Below are 14,040 nucleotides of genomic sequence, written 5' to 3'. Positions count from 1 at the left end.
TAAACTTAAGTCTGTAAAGCCTCCCATTCTCTGCTCTATAGCATATTACAGTAGTGTGGATTTCATGAATCAAAAAGGATAAAAAACTTTTCTGAATTGCCCAGGTTTCTTCAAAATGATGTTGATATATGCAATCATGTTGCATGGAGAGAAATGTAAGCTTGTGAAGTGTTATATTTTATTCAGAATTAATCACCCTCTCCTCTGAGAGTCCACAGCACATTACTCATTTTGCTGCCCCGTAGTGAGGATGTCTCAGATTAAATCTAGTCATTGACACATGCACTCAGCAGACTGTGAGCTCGTTGAGGGAGGAAATCTAGTCTCATACCATTTCCTGTCCCTTAATGAAATTAGTATAGGGCCTGCTATGTGGGAGGACCTAGCAGTTTCAAATTTTTATTTTCAAAGGATACTCATAATTTTTCAGCATTATTTGGATATAATGTGGGTGTGATTCTCCTAAATAGTTGGCTTGCTTTATATTTTTTTTTCAACGGTTGTTTATTTATTTTTTTGGGACAGAGAGAGACAGAGCATGAACGGAGGAGGGGCAGAGAGAGAGGGAGACACAGAATCAGAAACAGGCTCCAGGCTCTGAGCCATCAGCCCATAGCCTGACGCGGGGCTGGAACTCACGGACCGCGAGATCGTGACCTGGCTGAAGTCGGACACTTAACTGACTGCGCCACCCAGGCGCCCCTTGGCTTGCTTTATATTGTGGACATTTCAAGTCATGTAACTCAAATTTCCAGAGCCTCCTGAACCCACCTGAACCACATGCAAGATTTTGAATGTGCCTCATGAGGCTTTTAAGGTGAGAAGATCTCTGTCTTCCATGATATTCTCCAAAGGGACCAAGAACCAAAAAAAAAAAAAAAAAAAAAAAAAAAAAAAAAAAAAAAATTTAGGATTCTTTGAAGCAATGTTGGAATTTATGTAAGAGGTGCATTTACATAATGGATGGAGTCCCTCCTATAGCCTTTTTCTCTGGACAGTACCTCCTTCCACATGCTGAAATGGTTGGCCTAAATGGAGCCAAATTACATGACCTCATTTTCATTCACAGAAATGACTGGCTTAAGGTAGACATCTTACTCAAGTTAGGTCAATGAATTTTCTCTCCAAAATATTTGCAAATGAGACACCGAGAGGCTGAGCTAATTAGCTGTGCAAAGACAAACAGAAAGGTTATGGAGATTCAATAATAGAGACACTAGGGTCATTTGCAAGGTGAATGAGTTTAAGTCAGATAAAAACAGAGTGGAAAGGAGAAGAAAGAGACAAAATGGTTTCTTGGAAATAAAAAAAGTGGCCTCTGTTTTTCACTCTTTGGTGTTCTAGTCCTTCTCTGGACTGGGTGCTTCTGAGTTTCTATTCTCAGATTTTTTTTTTTTTGAGAATTATATTCATAAACATCCCCCTATCTCTATTTTCTTGATCTAATTTGAGTGGGTTTTGTTGAAGAGGATAGAGATGCAGCTAGAACAAATTCCTTTCAAAATGGCTCCTATACCTACTAGGGTCAAATTGAGCTTTAAGACATACATTTTCTTAATTGACTTCTCTGACTTCATTTTACTATTCTGCTTAATTTCCCCTTTAATATAGCTTGTCTTATTAGCTACCTTTGTGTTACCTTAAAATCTTGTAAGAACAAGGCAGTATAGGAAAGCAGGTGCGTAAAAATTAAATATGCAATGGTATTGTCATTGTGCCATACTAATTCAGGCTTGAGGTTAAACACCCTAACCTGGGAACCTGGAAAGAAAAGAACCTTGGTGAGAGTGATTTTATATTAATCATCCAATTGTCAATGACTACTAACATCTGCAGATGAATGTCCACAGTTCTCAACCTGGTAGTCAAGTTCTATGATCTGACCCAACTCATCTTTTCAAATTGTATCTCCTGCTGTTCCTTTTCACATATGCTACAGTGTGGTCAAATTGAAAAACTCATGCCCCAGCTCTCTCTTGCTCATGCTGCCTCATTCTACTTGAAAAGCTCTTCTTTTTGGAAAAGATTTTTGAAATCTGTCCATCCTTTCTATTTTGGTGCAAATGTTACTTCTTCCATGAAGCCATCCTTAGTATTTCTCTCTTTTCTCCATTGCCATCTCTGCCTTAACCCCAGATTATCAGAAATAACCTCTCGTTTCTCTGAACTCCCAAAGCACCTGCTGTGTTCTGGCACTCACTACTTTTGACTTTCATTTCCTTCATACGTTTGTGTGAAGCCCCCTCCCCAACTAACTCTATACTTTAGTGATCAGTCTTTTCATGCCCCAGACACCTATGTACCTAACATGTAGTAGGAGATGAACACATCTAAGAGGATATTGAATGGGGCTTTTCCTCTGAGGAATTTTACTGAATCTCATATTTGATAATGATAAATCCCAACTGAATATAAAGAGAGATCATGCCATATCTCTGTTGTACTCACTCAGAGGTATCCATACTGGTCCTTCAAGTGTAGCCATGCCCCTACCCCCAAGCAATTACCTATGTGCCAAATACATAAGAGAAAACCATGCTTTAAAGGAAATTGTTAAGAGCTGCAAGAATTATGGTTATCTTCCTAGCATCACTCCAATCCAAAATTAGGGGAGGTCATAAGAACTACTCTAGGAGAGACCTGAAGTGTCTTGAGGGGGAAGATTGGCTTGCCACCTTCAGTTGCAATATCAGAGGAGAAGGACAGGGGACAGCAGTGAGAGAAAGCTATATATCTATCCATTAGGTGAAGTGGAAGCTATGGAAATTAGCCAGGCTGGGGCTGTGTTGGAAGGAATCTGCCCAGTGGGGGCAGTCTGCGGGGGCTAGGGAGCCAAGCTGTAGAAAAAGTCTTCGTGGTGTTTACCACCAGCAGGCAATTGCTGAAAGGAATCCTGGGGAGTCAGAGGGAGAGAATACCATCCATGTCAGGAAGGAGTCTAGTCCAGAGCAATTCACAGGAATCTGAAAAACCCCCAAACTCACCAGTGATCCCATACCAATTGCCTGAAGTTTAGATGCCTGCCACATTAGAGGGTACTTGACAGGACAAAACTACAATACCCCCAAGTGTATAAAGGGCCATTTGCTCTTGTTCCAAGGTTCCCTGAGCAAGGGGCCCAAGGAAAGTAGAGAGTATGGCCTTCTCTCCCACTGCTTGCTTCAAGGTCAGGTTTGATCTAGAGGAAGAAAAAGTTTGAACTGGATGCAAACACGAAATGTTAATTTACAATACCTAGACTTTTGATGTCTGAAGATGAAATCATTTTAATACCTGATATTGACCAGGAAGTGATGTGCCCGTGGGATGATTGGGCTTGCAGTGATGGAAAAACAATAGCGTTTGAAGGCAGAGGAGAAAAACACAAACACTACTACTCATGTTTTTGGATTTTGAATCAATCAGCCTAGCTGTACGCATTCTAACTCTGTTCAAGGTCTCACTGAGTTAGCCAGTTTTCAAAAGAAGTAAAAGAGATTAGGTGCAGGGTGGTATTATTCATCTTGCTGTGAGTGCTTACAGTGTGTGACACACTGTCTTGTACCCTTCACATGCATTGTTTTGTCTGATCCTCACAACCGTATGAGAACATTTCATGTCAGAAAATTATTTCGTAAATAATTTGCCAAAGTTCTCAGAGATAGGGAGTGGTGAATAGCCATAGCCTTCACCTTTGTGCTACTGCTGCTGGCTTAGCTCCTGGAAGTTCCTGGTGGTTTCTTCTTCTTCTTCTTCTTCTTCTTCTTCTTTTCTTCTTCTTTTAGCATCATCGACCATGTTCACAAGTAAATCATACAAAGTGCTTAAAAATAGCCAACATTGTAAAGGCAATATCATTGACTCAAAATGTTCCAGTCATGTGACTATTAATAATGCACAGAAAAATAGGCTAATGGACTACAAATACACATTTCCACCCTAAGAATCGAAATTGATGTCACTTATGTTTCTGACACTGGTAAATTTTGCCACAGGGTTGATGTATCCGTTTCATGTTTTAAGATGCTACATGAAATTCTTAAGGTTATTAATATCCTGCATTGTCTGATTTTTTTTATCTGTTTTCATAACAGTCCCATTGTTGAACAAGGAAAAAGAGATGACTATGTCATTCTTTTTCTTTGCTCTCTGTTGAGGCAGTCTCCTTTCTCCCTTATTAACAGTATGAAACCCTGAGTTCTTGGATAAGAAATACTTTATCGCAGTGTCATCGCAAAGGAAGGAAATGAGCACTAGCTGCTGTGAGTCACACCTTGCTTTTGAGAGAATTTCTAGAGTTAAATGCTCGCATTTGTTCTCAACATGTCAAAGACCTAGCAAAAATCTGGTTTCATGTCAATGTGAAACATAGCTGAATAATGGAAAGTGACCTTTGGGTTTTAAACATTTCCCTTTCTAGGTTTCTTGTACAATTTTCTATGTACAAGACACAAACCTACAAGGAACTCAGAATACATTGACCATTTTATGAAGCTAAGACTTATTTGCTATCAGGATGTTTTAGTGCCAAATCTCAGGACTTCAAGCCTCCGCTTACTGCCAACACCTCTTTCAAAAAAATCACAAGTAGAGTGGTTTCAGTAGTAAAGGTGTATCTTTCTCAAAAGCTTTTATTTGTATGAGCATTTCTAGAATGTCATGGGTAAATAAATACAAATAATGCTGTTTACTTTGCTGAAGTACTTACTTGTTAAACAGACCATCAAGGTAATGGCTACGTCTTGCATGAGATACTGGTAATTCCCAAAGAGCTGTAGCTGCTGGAAAGGAAATAAAAGTAAATATAAATGTTGCTTCTGCCATTATAGCATTTTTATTATTGCCAACTCTCTTTCTGAACGTAATCAGGAAGCAACTGTTATTTTTCTCTCCTCTTTAAAAAGAAAGTAACTTACCTATGATCTTTAGCATCTCAGTGTAGATAATGAAGCCAGATCACTATTTTCCCAGTGTTTAACTTAATTCCATGTTAGCAACAAGAGTCAGTCTGTTGGGAAACACCCGGGCTTTGGCCACAGTAATCTGACAGCTGTAGTCTCAGCCTGGACATTTGAATTCTCGACATAAGATACCCGCTGGGAACTTTAAGCTTAAACATTTGAAATCCAAGCCTCAAATCATTCAACAGGTGTTCCTCTCCATCCTATCCATGGATTGAGTTCACAAATAGTTCTCTTGGGGTCCATTCACTTTTACAAACTGAACAACTGCCACTATTCCCAAGGAAGCCCATTACAGACTTCAGTCTGGTATGCTTGACTTTCTAAGGTCTGTGTAGACATAGAAGTTGTTTGAAGTTTACATTTATGGAGTCATATATAAAAGTCAGCATATAACCTCCAGAAATTTGCCTTGCAATACCTTTTGCAACCAGGTCTGTTTATGTGCTTCATAGCTGCTGACTGAGCACTAACTTATAACCTGGTCTGAGCCATTATAGACCAGATTTATGCAAATGAGAAATACTTCTGGATTTTTAGAGTGTGAACCCAAGGCCTTGAAGTTTCTAATTTAAGGTCTCTGGGGGACACTCTTTTCTGGGTCTAAACCATCAGAATGAATGGCTTCAGGCTAGACTATCATTCCAATTCTGTGTGTGAAGACTTTGAACTGAGAAATATTTCAGATTTTTAAGAAGATACAAATGATTCCTCATCCTCCATAAAGGGTTCCCAATGGTTCTCATCCTCTAATTCTCTGTCCTCTTTACATTTCTTTCTCACATCCTTCCTCTTCTTTCCCCCTCAGAATGGTGCAGTTATATATAGGCAGGGTGACATGAAACAGGGAGGAATTTTCACAGGCAGCTTCAGTATTTGTTCCGGAAGCAGTTTTCATAGAACTATGGGGATCTGCCAGCCTGACCTCCCAGAGGCATATAAAGGCTTGGCCAAGGGCAAGATCTAGTATGTTCTTAGTGATAAAGGCAGAATTTGAATCTAGGTTTTCTGACTCCCAGTCCAGTTTCTGTTTCTACCCACCTGGTTGCCCCTTAGCCCTCTGTGTCTGATTCTTGAGCATGATAGCCCACCAGATGCTAGAGACCTGTGGTCTTCATTCATGTCTCAAATGTCCCAGGAAAGCAGTATAGTAATAAGTGCCCTCTGAAGCGCTCCCAGAGTCTGTTGGATCATTTTACTCTAGAGCAAGTTATGACTGAAATAATGAAGATTTTCAACTTATACATATCTCTTCCATATAGCTATTTAATTTGTAAGTGATTATTTTTATCATTTAATTGCAAAAGTCTTTTTTTTTTAATTTTTAAATGCTAATCCTTTACTAATGACATGTCTATGTGTCTAACTTCTGGGCAAGTTCAGAAGTAAAGCTCCAATATGTGAGTTTTTCTAGTTTTTGAGCCCTTTAAGGTCAAATTCCAGAACTTCTCTTTCTTTTTATCTCTTCTTAGTCTTTTGCCCATAGTTGGAGACCGACTTCTTGTTGAGTTGTATTTACGCTGTTCTGAAGTTCTCTTCATACTCCAGGTGGAGAACTAAATGCTTGAAGAGGTCAAGTATCTTAGGTTAACTAGAAGAAAACAGCACTGCTAGAAAACTGATCTCTAGCTACTTATTTCTAGCTCCATGCTGTGTGTGCAGTTATGCCAAGTTCCCAAGTTTGCAGACATCTGTTTTGAGAAATGTCATTTATTTACAAAACATTAAATCCTGTGTAGGAGCCACAGCCCCAAGAACAAACCAAGTATGTAAATGCAATTAAAACTGGGAAGAAATTATTTTGGTTCATACCCAATAGAGCAGTGATGCACCAATAAGTTGGATTATGCCATACATGGTCAAGTATTTAAATACCCCAAAGGATGAAACCAGAGCAGCTCGGCCTTCTCTGTTTAAGAAAAGATAAAAATAACTGGTTATGCATAATATCCCAGTCTTTTACATTTCAAAGGGAGTTCAAATTTAATAGCTTGTTGATATACAATCACTTAATCAATGATTCATCGTCTCAATTATTTGTTGAAACACTCTGTTCATTCATTTTCAGCTTCTATCATGACCTCACTCATTCACTCACTTTTATTTAGGGCTTATAAGGTACCAGCATTGTGCTAAGAGTCATGGAGGATATAAATGAATCAGGCACAGTCTTTATTTTCAGTGAATTAAAGAGATTAACACATATGTTAGAAACACATAACATTATGATGAGATACAAAATGTCAAGCATTGACTCAGCTGTGACTCTTCACATCCTAACAGGCTTCTGAGAACTGAAGTGTGTATGTTTTGGAGTCCGGTGGAGACATTAAGCTAAAGGACAGGTGCTTTTGCATGTTAGGAAGTGTGGGTGTGACTCCAATATGTGAGATGAATTGGGTTTTGTTGGTTTCCATACTCCAGGGAGAACCCATGGTAATAATCTGAGCTGGTGTGCTCTTCAAAAGACAAAAAGACAACAGTAAAAACTGCAGGTTAAAAAGTAAATATCCACCCTGCCTTGAAAAATCCTGTTTGGCTGCTATTCCCTTAACTGAGGCTTGGTGTGGTGGTGGGTTATGACAGGCCAAAGAAGACAACAACACGAGGCAGGAACACGTGATAGAGGGATGGTGAATTTGGCAAACAACCCCTCCTGCAGCCTGCTCTCATCAAAGCAGAAGCGAATTCACATGGGGAGCAACCCATATCACCACCACCACCACCCCACATTGACATGGGCATTAGTGCTACTTGAAGCCTTTGTCAATGAAATGGGGACTCGAGAAGGAAAACCTTAAGAGACAAACTAATAACCACCTGGGCTCAGGCAGAATGAGAATGGGAGGGATGGGCCAAGATGCGTTGGGCAGATGTTCTCCACCAGGCTGTGAGGCACTAACATTTGTTTTCAGCACAGAGGGTGCAGCAGCAGACAAGCTGAGAGTGGGGCTGGCATGTGAAGCCTAGACCGTTTTCTGACATAAACTTGGTGGTTTCATCCTTTTTCTCCTTTTGTGAAAGGCTCAAGAAGCCATTCTAAATAAAGTATGGGTCTCCAAAATTACTCCTATAATTATGAATTTTATCCAGTGCTCTGTTGTGTCCAGGTTAGTGCTGGGCACAATACAGAAATGAATAAGGTGCAGTCCTTATCCTAAAAGGCTTCCACTCTAGCAGCAAGTCAGTCATGTTTCAAAAGATACAAATGAAAACCTGTGGACCTATGCATTTAAAACTGTACCTCGCTGCCCCTCTGGAGGATGTTTTCTCAGAAATAAGCATACATCAAGGATAGCAAGGGTAAAATGAGCCTAACAGAGCTGAACCGTATCTAATTTTTATGAATCTAGGAAATAAAAAAGCAAAGAGCTTCTGCCTTGAGTCTTACTAAACCATCTGCCACTAGAGAAATTTTACACCATGATGTGGATCTTAAAACACTGCATTCCATTCACAAATGAATTGGGCCATGTGTGTGAGACAGCATCTGAAGTTCAAATTGCACTGCCTCTCAGATGGATCAAATAGGCACTTGTGCAACCATCCAAGAGTTTAAACTCCCTCCACACCTGTTGCTCCAGCTTACCCTCCATAACTCCCACCTGAGAAGCCTCCCAACAGGAGGTTTAAGGAGGCTGAGAAGCCTGGGCTATTGGGCTCTACACTCTCCAGTTAAAATCCCATTTCTAAATGTGGCTCTCCACTTCTCCCACTTGGAATGTTCTCCCACCTCCTTCCCGTGTACGTACTTCCTATCCATCCTTCAAGTCCCAATTCCCCTCCTGAAACCTTCCTTCTTGGCTTGAGTTACCAATCGGAACTACTGGAACAATTACCATATTGTTTGAGCATTAATTTTTTTTAAACTAATTTGTTGAGCACTTCTCACTGATCAGGCAGATGATTCTCTGTTTTGTGATTATATTTCTATCTCTCTGTACCTTTACTGGAACATGAGTCTTCCAGGACAAAATCTGTCTCATCCTTTATCCACATTTCCAAGCACAATATTTTAAAAAGCTCCATGAGTTGTATTGACATAGGGACAGGGTCCTGGGCACTCTCATTTCGTAGTCACTGGCTAGGAACCAAATTTAAGGCAGTAGAGAGTAAGGAGAGGACTTGGAGACAGTCTCCCAAAGACAATCCAGTAAACCATAATGCCTGCTTGGCTATGGATGAAGGAAGGAGAGAGTTCAGATTGCTCTGAAGTTCTGAGGGCTCTAAGGATCAGATAGTTCTCAGAAGCAGAGAACATGGGAGTTAGGAAGAGGAGTCTCCTGCTCTGGAGGCAGGAGAGCTGCTGATGTTTGAGGGTGTGGAAGGACACAGGGGCAGGCACCCCGAGTTCAGAGAGATGTGTCAAGCTATTTGCTATGCAACCAGACACGGGCATAGAATTTCAAGCCTAGCACCTTTAGGTGAGTAACTCCTGCTAGTAGGTGCCCATTCAGATGCACAGATGCACCAGGGGACATGCTGGAGAACTTCATGTTCATCCCTTTGGAATAAACTTCAAGTTTCAGGGATGTCTTCACTGGCTGTGAAGATGGCCTAAAGTTACCCCGTGGTGTTATAGGGAGCAACAGAAGAGTACGATTTGTGAACAAAATATAAAACCTAACGTTTTATTCTTAACTACATTTAAACTATGAGTAGAGACAAAAATCAGTAATGAGAGCAGAATGGAGGTGAGGGAGCTATCTTGACAAAAAAATGGTCTTTAATTCCTTCCCCTTCCCTCAATTGTAAAAGTCTTGCGATCATTTTGGATATTTGCTGATTGGTATCTTGGAGAGATAACATTATCTGGGGAGGCTATGTGATGGAGTGTTTTCCTTGTGCTGCCTCACCCTTCCCAATCCCCAGGAGGAAGGTTCCAGTAAGCACCCAACATACAAGATAAGGGAGAGAAGTAAGAGATGCAATCAGTTTTTAAATATCAACTCTACCTTTCAACAGCCTCAGCAAAGGTCACTTTTTGTGGTTTTTACCAGCATTTCCAAGCAGCACAAATGGCCCCTTAACTGGTGCTCGGATAGCACTGTACCCATACCTCTGTGTGACATTTATCACTTTAAATCGTGGTTGAATTCTGTACAGAGCCAGACAATGAGCCCATCGGTCATGAGGGTGGAAGGGAACTAGTGGCTTACCTGATGAGATGAGGCACACACGCGATGTTGGCTATTTTCGAGGTGAAAGGGGAGGCCACAGATGCCTCCTGCTCTGACAGTGAAATGCCCGCATGAGCCATTTTCAAAGCCTAGAAGGATAAATCCACGTTACACCCATAACTCCTCGGGCCATGTTCTAACTATTTGAACACCATGAGCTATTCTTCACATTATTGAGTTTATAACCCTGTAACCTTCCAGCCCTGGGTGTCTGTTTATGCTGTCCCTCCACATGGAGTACTATCCCCCTCCAGATCCAGAAAGTCATCAACCAAAGAGGCGCCAGCTAAACGATGCTCCTGGGGCAAAAGAGTGGTGCGTGCGTTCACATGCATGTGTGTGCATTGCTTGTGCGGATGTAGATGTGATAAGCAAAAGGAAGGAATCATTCAAGAAGTCAACTGAAAAGGTGATAGCATTTGGATGGGTATGTGTGGGGGTCTTCCTCATCACAGTTCTTACACTCAGCAGACCATCTTCACAAACGATAGGAAAAGATATCAAATCCCCACCTATCCCTGGGCTGCCTGATATAGCCAACCAGTTAACTGTTGGGACGAAGTACGGGGCTCACAGCATCTTCACTGGAGACAGGGACCGAATCGTACTTATCACACATCCTTCCAGGACCTGTGTTGCCTCACTAAAATAAAGGCTAACTCATTGTCGCAAGACTCGAAACGGCCCAGAGAGAGCATAGAGCAGACAGTGGCCAATAAGCAGGCCAGAGTCAATTTTTTAATCCCATAAGAATTGTATGAGCATAAAATGAGATTTCGTAGTTCTGTAGTTCTGTAGAACCGCAAAGCATCTGTTTACCGTGGCTGGCACATGCTAAATTCATGTTCAATATACATTAGAATATTTCCTTCTCCCTCTATTCTCTCTTAGTATTTTGTATCTCTATTACATATTTTAAGATCATCTGTTTTATGCTTGGCTTAATATATAGTTTTTAATGTTTATTTATTTTTGAAGGAGACAGAGCATGAGCGGGAGAAAGGCAGAGAGAGAGGGAGACACAGAATCCAAAGCAGGCTCCAGGCTCTGAGCTGTTAGTACAGAGCCTGACACAGGGCTCGAACTCACGAGCTGCAAGAGCATGACCTGAGCCGAAGTCGGATGCTTAACCAACCGAGCCACCCAGGGGCCCCTGTTTGGGTTAATATTATGCATGATTCTTTCCACCACTAGATAATGAATATTAGGGGGCAGAGACTATGTCCTTTTTTAGCACTTATTATTTGTTTTGTTCTAATTTCTACACAATTATGGGAATGGGTTTTCATTTTAGGTTTTGAAGCATAGACTAACAACGAGCGTCTTCTCGTGACGCATAAGGTAGAAAAATTCATAATAGATCTCTAAGCGTGAACACAATTTTTCACAGAACTTAGACGAAAATATTTAAAAAGAGAGGAACACAATTACCCAGATCCTAATGATCTAGTAGGCTTTGGAAATACAAAGCAATCCCGTTCCGTTTTGTGCTGAAGATTTTGTACTGAAAATATTTGCTTATGCACATAAATCTTCAAGGTGGGCTATTATTTCAACCATATCTTCAACACTCAGAGTCTAAAACACGTACTGCTTTCTCTTGTGTATGGGAAGGCATCTGCTGAGAATTATTTAATTTAGGCCTCTCTATAGTTTGTCATAGCCACATAGTTTGGTCTGCGATTTCACTGATATGTTATGCATACATGATTTTATACATAATTCAACACTGTAAACCATCAGTTTCAAACGTTTCCTTCACTCGGCCTTTACTACTCATGTGTTCTACTCACCCCACAGTCATTAGCTCCATCTCCGCACATGCCCACGTAGTAACTGCAGGGGACGGATAAAAAACATTAATGCCTTATCGCCTCTCTTGGGTAATTTTCATCACAACCAACTCACACATGATGTATGTGTGTGTGTTGAACACACGTGGCATCAGGCTCGTGGCAAATGACTTGGAGAGAAATATCCCCAGAGGATAAGGATCCCCTTATCCCAGAGGAATAAGGCTGTTGTATTTAAGTTGTTTCCACCATGTGGAAATGACAGTGATTTTGCCAAGGACGGCCACCAAGAAGATTACACATTTCAAAACAAGTCCTGGGTGATTGTATCCATCAGGGCTCTAAGTGTGCAGCCATAATCACAGCACTTCCCACACCTGATGCACCGAATAACCTGATCCATCTGTGTTTTTTGGTGGCTGATGCCACTGCAAGTTTAGACATTAGGATGAGAAACCTTTGGGAAATGGTTGAACAGATAGAACCAAAAGCGTATACACATAATCTTGAGGCATTCTGGAGTGATATGAGAGCGTATGCTCCTAATCGCTACCAGTTTGGTGTGCAAACACCACAGCATGAATAGAAGAGTAATAACAAAACCAATACAGGCAAAAAATAAAGTTCTTGGACAGTTTCCTTATGATTAGCTGACACATAAGAGATGGTCATTTTTATAAGTCAAAAATGGTCAAAAACAAACTCATAAGATTCAACTCAATATTTGGCAGGTATATACGAAAATATTCTTATAAACACTTCATGGGCTCTCATGCATGTCATTGCTGTGTACATTTGCTGAAGTGGGTCCTTTTCTTCAGGCTCAAATCACATATTTAGTCTTTATATCACACAAAGAATCTTACATCTTCAAGTGCTCCCTGAATTCAGAAGACAACTCAGACAACCTGTGTGCATTGTCAGTGATAAAGTCAGGAGGAATAAGATGGGGAAATCGAGAAGACAGTTCATTCCGAGACAGCATATTTTCCTGAATTGATTTTTCTTTAAGGGACTATAGCTTTTCAAAAGTAAGCATATAAATTGGCAAAATTTCTTAGGCATTGAGATGGGTAAAATTATTTTCTTCGGCTATTATCATATAATGACCATGTAAGTAAAATAGTCACTTAAACACTGGCTACTAACCCAGCCTCAAGGCATTATGGGAGTTGACAGGCATTCTTTTTAAAACTTCCCTAAGAGAACTTGCTCGCTCCGCGCAAACACCCAACTCTGTGCTTCTGCGGAGCCAAACCTCCGGCAGCGGATCTGACTCCCTCCCACTGCCACAGGGCCCCTCCTGAAGTGGATCACCTAAGGAGAAGCGAGCTAAGCCTGCCCCTCCTGCCCCTGTGCACCTTGCCTACCCACCCCAGCTAATACGCCAGAACCCCAGCATCACAAGCCTGGCAGTGTGCAAGTAGCCCAGACGGGCCACGCCACCCCACAGTGAATCCCGCCCCTAGGAGAGGGGAAGAGAAGGCACACACCAGTCTGACTCTGGCCCCAGCGGTAGGCCGGGGGCAGACATCAGGTCTGACTGCGACTCCGCCCACCAACTCCAGTTATACACCACAGCACAGGGGAAGTGCCCTGCAGGTCCTCACCACGCCAGGGACTATCCAAAATGACCAAGCGGAAGAATTCCCCTCAGAAGAATCTCCAGGAAATAACAACAGCTAATGAGCTGATCAAAAAGGATTTAAATAATATAACAGAAAGTGAATTTAGAATAATAGTCATAAAATTAATCGCCGGGCTTGAAAACAGTATACAGGACAGCAGAGAATCCCTTGCTACAGAGATCAAGGGACTAAGGAACAGTCATGAGGAGCTGAAAAATGCTTTAAATGAAATGCAAAACAAAATGGAAACCACCACAGCTCGGATTGAAGAGGCAGAGGAGAGAATAGGTGAACTAGAAGATAAAGTTATGGAAAAAGAGGAAGCTGAGAGAAAGAGAGATAAAAAAATCCAGGAGTATGAGGGGAAAATTAGAGAACTAAGTGATACACTAAAAAGAAATAATATACGCATAATTGGTATCCCAGAGGAGGAAGAGAGAGGGAAAGGTGCTGAAGGGGTACTTGAAGAAATAATAGCTGAGAACTTCCCTGAACTGGG

The 14,040-nt window shown here is 41.2% G+C and overlaps 2 protein-coding genes across 2 annotated transcripts in view; one reads left to right on the top strand and one right to left on the bottom strand.

Annotated features, from left to right (window-relative positions):
• Positions 1–14,040, bottom strand: part of ATP13A5 (ATPase 13A5) — a 128,741-nt gene that overhangs the window by 17,138 nt on the left and 97,563 nt on the right. Inside the window, 4 exon segments of the mRNA XM_045502579.1 lie at positions 4,688–4,760; positions 6,753–6,849; positions 10,100–10,209; positions 11,914–11,956. Of these exon segments, the coding sequence (XP_045358535.1) occupies positions 4,688–4,760; positions 6,753–6,849; positions 10,100–10,209; positions 11,914–11,956 (323 nt within the window).
• The window catches only part of PLAAT1 (phospholipase A and acyltransferase 1), an 82,430-nt gene that overhangs the window by 44,462 nt on the left and 23,928 nt on the right, over positions 1–14,040 (top strand). The window lies entirely within an intron of this gene.

The sequence above is a fragment of the Leopardus geoffroyi genome, chromosome C2 (genome assembly GCF_018350155.1).
Source record: "Leopardus geoffroyi isolate Oge1 chromosome C2, O.geoffroyi_Oge1_pat1.0, whole genome shotgun sequence".
NCBI classification, from domain to species: Eukaryota; Metazoa; Chordata; class Mammalia; order Carnivora; family Felidae; genus Leopardus; species Leopardus geoffroyi.
Note: the sequence above shows the minus strand (reverse complement) of the source record. Positions and strands in the feature narration are given on the sequence as shown.